We start from the raw sequence: 6,002 nt of genomic DNA, 5'->3' as shown, positions 1-6,002 counted from the left end.
CAATCGGCGATTGACGTGACAAAAGATATACTACAATTCCATGGATCTCCGGCCTCTACCCCGTAATTTGTCTTCGACCAACCACCTCGGCCCTAAAACAAAAGCCTTTCCCCTTCAATGGTCTCAAGCCTTCATCCGGCGCCAGCCGTCCCCGTGACTTTTTCTCCGCCGGTTAAATGAAACCCGATGACAAAAATAACGCAACTCCAGAAAATGACTCGGACTAAATCCGGGTGCAGACCGACCGGATAATTATCGTCGCGACAGCTTTCCCTTTTTTCCAGGACACAGTTGCCTATCAGTTCTTGGCCTTTTCTTTTCTTTTTCCCTTTTTAAATTAATTCTCCGTGAAAGGGTTAATTTTGCTACATGTGTGTATCCCTTGTGGGGTATGCCCGTGGTTCACCGGTATGGTACGATATAGTATGATCTGATATAGGGATTTTTCTGGGTCCTGTGAGGATTTATGGGTCTTGCCCGTTGAACCCAACGTTATCAAGGACGATGGCGGTGTTTGTGGTAATTATCCTGGTCGATTTTCCATGTCAATGCGACTCTTATGTCATTCTGTATACTTACTGTTAGTATTTATTGTTGCATGGTTATTGTTATGTAACTATATACGGACGATACTGGGTTCAACCATTAAATCCCTCGAGACGAGGGATCTAGATCGCGGTGCCTGAGTCACCCGCCAGGCTGATCACTCTCCGTTTAGTCATATGGTTCTTGGACGTGCATAATGTATGGAGCCTCAGGTTTAGGGCTGTTCGGAATCTACGGCTGCGGGTTCGCTGATAGGGTGGTCAAATGACCGAAGATAACTCGTCGGCTTCGAGACGACCTCGATGTTTAGAGTGATGACCTCGTATATCGCGTGCTTCGATTCTTCTACGTAAGAGGAAATCAACTTAAGTTACCTGACGTAAGAGCTCAGCTTCTAAAAAAGTTTATTACCATTGACCATGCAGTATGAAGTTTCAGTCGCCGATTGCGAAAGAAAGCTGCCGTGAGCCTCCACCCCTCGGGCGTTCTTGATATGTTTGTATCCGAAGTTAATAGGATCTCTTGGTTCAACAGTCAGTCAATCCTCCTTGTACGTACTTCGAGAATTAGAGCGAATATACCATACACACTCGTTGCTGCTTATACCGCGCGAGAAAGTAGACACTAGTCCACCCGCACGACATTAAGATTGTGGGGATGGTTTGTGTATGTATGAGTAAAGCAGGAATGGTGGCGCTTGCCTACTTTAGATAAAAGTATTTGTTTGGATTTCTTTAATGTGTAAATTATTCCTGAGTTAGATTAATTGGACTGTCATAGATGGATTTTGAGAATAGTGCTGATTCGGACCTTAAATTGCGTATGTATAAGCACGCTAGTTTTTGAAAATACATCACAAGAGTGGCCGGGCAAAGAGGTGAAATTCCCGCTACGTCTGCTTTTCTCAAACTATAATTACCTCTGGTGTTTGTCGGTAGGAGACAATTATAGACACCGAAATACACTGTCCAGTTTATAGGAACGACCACTACGAATTACAACTGCGCAGGACTTGACTCCCCCACAATTCCCGAGCTAAAACTACAATGTACATACTTTTCACCTCCACTCTAGTCCTGAAATGGTTATTGTAAATTCCAAAAGAACTAAGGAACAGAAGATCCTCAGGGTCTATTTTAAAGAGGAAAGAGTCTCTGCATTGTCTAACAGCCTACGAGTGTCGGCTTTAGTCCACATGGTTGGGAAGGGCTGAGTTGGAAGATTGCAGAAGAGACATGAGCGACGATCACTGCTATAGAAGGGATGATAGATGTCAAGAGCACTTCTGGAAGGACAACCAACTATATTCAGACAATGGCGGTTCGAAGAGTACAGATATATACGTGGATGGCTTCGTTTTGCGCCGTTGAAGCTCTAGTCCTATCAAACCATGTCTTTCTTAACTGATTAATATAGAGATATCAAGTAAAGCTATTGCGTCGATAAAGAACACGTGAATATTTAGATTTTTACTTCATTAAGTCATTATATCCCAAGAGACAAACCACACTCGACGAAAAAACAGCAACATCTCCGAAAAAGAAAACACAGAAGATAGTCAATACGACACCGACCTAAAAGAGCCTAAGGACGAGGGGGCGTAAACTTAGGATATCAGTAATACAGTACCTCTTTGTAGAGCACAAGCACCACGAGAATAGTATATCCAACAACTTACGAACTTTGATAAGACGGATTACACCAAGGAGGAGTCAGGATTGTAGAAAAAGCACCAGTACCCTCCTTAACCGGACGGAAGAGAAATGGTGATAATAGGCCTAATCCTTCAATCTTTTATCTCTACGTCCGCTTTATTCATTTAATAACTCTGGCATATGTAGACTTTGTGCTGGATCATGAGGGTGGGGGGATTGTGGGTGGGTTAGAGGGAGCCTAGGAAGATATGTTCCTGTCTACATACGGTTAATGTAGGTCAATACTTATGTTTTATGATTCATTGGAACTAGCAAGGGATATTTTTCATTTTCTTTTCCTTTTTTTCCCCCTCTGTAAACGAATCAAGAACTTTCATCATCCCACAAAGCAAATCTGCACGCAGCGTTGATCTTCAAGATCCATAGGAAACTCCAACCACCAAATCACTATCGAAGACCGAATGATCTTCACAGTGAACCTCGACCTTGCCATGAGAATGCTCGATTTTGATGACTTTCTTGCCTGTAAGAATACGATCTTGCTCTTGTGCAAGATGATCGTAGAGGACCTTTAGTACGACCTGACGATCAATAAAAGCAATAGGATAACCATGCCTCATCTGCAGTAGCTGCGGAGTTTCATTGTGGACAATGAGGTTTCCCTCCTCAGTCCAGAAGAACGACTCCCGCAGAGGCTCTGTGGTGGCCAAGGTATCATCGAACAAGCCCAGTTGATCCAGGATGCGAGCACCGTTGGGTACAATGCCGATTGAGGCGCCGACCTGAGGTGCGATCTCACTATGAGCCTCGAGTACCACGAAGTCAATGTTGTTTCTCAGCAGGCAGTGAGCTAAGGTCAAGCCTGCAATAGACCCGCCTACAATCAGTACTCGGAACTTTGGCTTAGGGCTCGCCATGGGTAGAATTGGTATGATTGTTTATAGAATAGAAGGCGGATGCGTTGCGTATTGCGCTCTTAGGGGGAGACCTTTGCCATTTAAATACTAAGAAACTTGAGACAGTCGCCACACCGACTTCTGAGCATAGACCAGACAATGTCGTGAGATATTAGGATAAAAGTTATGTACATACATTGCCATGATAGCCCCCTTTCGCATTATCAATAGTAAATGGATTGAAAGCAAGAAAGGCGAAGATCATTTACCTAACCAGGCCAGGCCCCGGGTGAAAATTACCAGAAATCCGAATAATCTTCAACACCTTCTATTTTAGCCATCACTTTCACCCTTCTACATCCACAGTTTCCTCTTGAGCGTCGTCATGGATCCTCCAGCCCCACGCTATCCAGTCTCCGATCGGAAGCGACGGCACCAGAAGCCTCGAGTGTTACAATCATGCACATCGTGCAGAGAGGAAAAGGAAGGCCGTATGCATGTATAATGGGACACCCACAAGTAACTTCGTCGATTGATCTAGACTGAAATGCAGCCGCGCTCTTCCTTGTATAAACTGCCAGAAGCGCAATCTGGGGCAATTCTGTCGCTATGTGAAAGCTCGTCTCCCGGACGGACGTCTGGAACACCCAGAACAAGCAGTACTTGATCAATCGTCTGCTCCTGGGCCTAGTGAATGCAGCGCAGAAACTGGCACACCGTTTGTCAACTCATGCGACTGGCAGACTATAATGAAAGATGCAGTGTTGTTTGCCTCAATTTCCGCTTTCCGCCCACTTTGGCGGCATGTTGACAATCTTGATAGACCGAGCAGCTTAAAAATCGTCAAGACATTGCGAATCATTCGTCAGGCGAGGAATATATACAAGCAGGGCTCAATGCCCCGTTGCTATAGTCGGGGCTCTCACACAATGTGGGCATGAGAGACCTCGTGGCTTCATTGCTAACTCGTCAACTTGCCGACAAACTAGTGTTCAGGTGCCTTGAATCTCATGAACCAGCGTTGAGTATGTTCCACCGAGTAATCCATTAGCTACTGCAGCTGACTTTTGATGGAGTGCTCATACACCCCCCAACATTCCAATGTGAGGTACAGTTTGGCTTTATATCAATCATCTCGCAACGCCATCCCATAAGCAAAGTATCGCAAATTCTGGTAGTCCCCATTCGCAGCTAGTCCCGCTTGGCTTGCACTTCTTTACCGAGCCACCAGGGCATATCGAATTCCCTGAGCCCAGTCATCGCACATGGGATTGGCATGTGTTACGGCACGGCAAATACGTTCTGGGCTTTAACCGATGTGATTCTGGAGATGGACGATTTCACGCGGCTGCAGTTAGGTGTCCTTCTTTGGAAGGCTCGCGGAGCAAGCCCGGATGGAAGAGAAAAGGATAGTTTGCTACCTCGCTGGTATCTAACCGAAGATACTCAACAGGCAATAACCGATAATTAAGAGAAGGGAGGTGTTGTCGCTCTTTAGACAGACTATCTTTAAATATCGAGAGTAAATTTATGGGCGACACTGATTCACTATCAGACAAATCATCTCTGCTAATAAGTAATTTTTCACTCTCTAATTCTAGGGTGTTCATCATGTTGCGCAAATCACACAAGAAGATATTAAGTGCTTTAGCCAGGGGGAGATTCTGGATATGACCTCTAAATATCCATGAACTCTACTACACTAACGGTGGGGATGCTCCCTAGCGCTAACCCCGGTGGGCAGCGGATACCCACTGAGGTTATGTAAATGTACCACTAATGTCAACCCACCACCACCAAATTACTTATATTTCGAGGTCATTGTCAAAGAATATGATGATTGACAGTAAACCTCGAGGCAAGACTGGGTTACCTAACGAGCAGTCAGCATCACCAGACATCCCAAGGCAAAAGGCAAAAAAATGCCGCCCTAACTGCCATATGTTGTCATTTGCTAGATTATTCTCGGAGAATCTTAATTAATGAAATCGTATACCTTGTGTGCCACCCTGCATAAGTATCTGACCTAGGGTGCGGGGCCAAAATTAAAAAGCAATAGAAGCATCTAGCCTCGGTATGATCATATACTATCTATGATATGAAGGAGGGAGAGAAGTGATTGTGGTCTACTCAACGTTCAAACCACCAAGAACCCCGTTCGATCCGTATCAATCTATTCATACCTTCGGGGTAGTAACAAGCTCTGACTTCTTGTCTTGGCCGCTAGCCTTGGTTGAGCTTACCAGCTGTTGATCAGGTATGGGGTAGAGATTCCGAGAGTATCCACCTGGCGGGTCCTAATTTAGGCCAAGGTTGAACCCACTCGGATTCTCCACGTTACATCGACAATTATTGCAGACTGGTGCGTTGTAGCTCAAGACCTGTGTCAATTATTAAGTCATAATCTATCACATTTCAGCGAGCTTGACAGGAGCCGAGAGCGCCATAATACAAACCCTGAAGAGCTCGGGGGAATGGATATAAAGTTGGGAGTTGGGACCTGAACTTCCGCATTTCCCAGGTCTTGTACTGCTTCTAATCGATCACAAACACAACTTTGGTAATTGCCGATTTAGCATGGTATGTCACTATGGTGGCCAGTGCTGCTGGCAGACTGGCTTTGTCTTTGATCTCTTTCTAGCCAACAAATGTCTCCCATGGTGACTGTAAACCTACTACTGAACTAGAATCTATATGTCTCGGCTTGAGATATTACGTTTGAAATACTTAGCCCAAGTTATACAGTAATCATTCATTGTCATCTAATAGATAGACGCGGTACGTAGCTAATGATTTGTCTACTTACACAACTCTCTTATGCATTGATCCCCCCCCCCCCTTAATATCGCGGGGCTCGATTGCTGTATACTAGGATTTACACATTTATAAATATCGCTGGTGCTTG

At 44.9% G+C, this 6,002-nt stretch overlaps 1 protein-coding gene across 1 annotated transcript; it reads right to left on the bottom strand.

Moving 5' to 3' along the window:
- Positions 1-2,614: 2,614 nt before the first annotated feature.
- On the bottom strand, positions 2,615-3,118 carry BDV38DRAFT_285313 (FAD-dependent oxidoreductase; the record flags this gene model as incomplete). The annotated part of the gene is made up of 1 exon (XM_032060465.1): positions 2,615-3,118. The coding sequence occupies one exon, from the start codon at positions 3,116-3,118 to the stop codon at positions 2,615-2,617; it is 504 nt and encodes a 167-aa protein (XP_031910988.1).
- Positions 3,119-6,002: the final 2,884 nt, after the last annotated feature.

This window comes from Aspergillus pseudotamarii (assembly GCF_009193445.1).
Source record: "Aspergillus pseudotamarii strain CBS 117625 unplaced genomic scaffold BDV38scaffold_48, whole genome shotgun sequence".
Classification (NCBI taxonomy): domain Eukaryota; kingdom Fungi; phylum Ascomycota; class Eurotiomycetes; order Eurotiales; family Aspergillaceae; genus Aspergillus; species Aspergillus pseudotamarii.
This window is presented reverse-complemented; position numbering and strand designations above follow the sequence as displayed.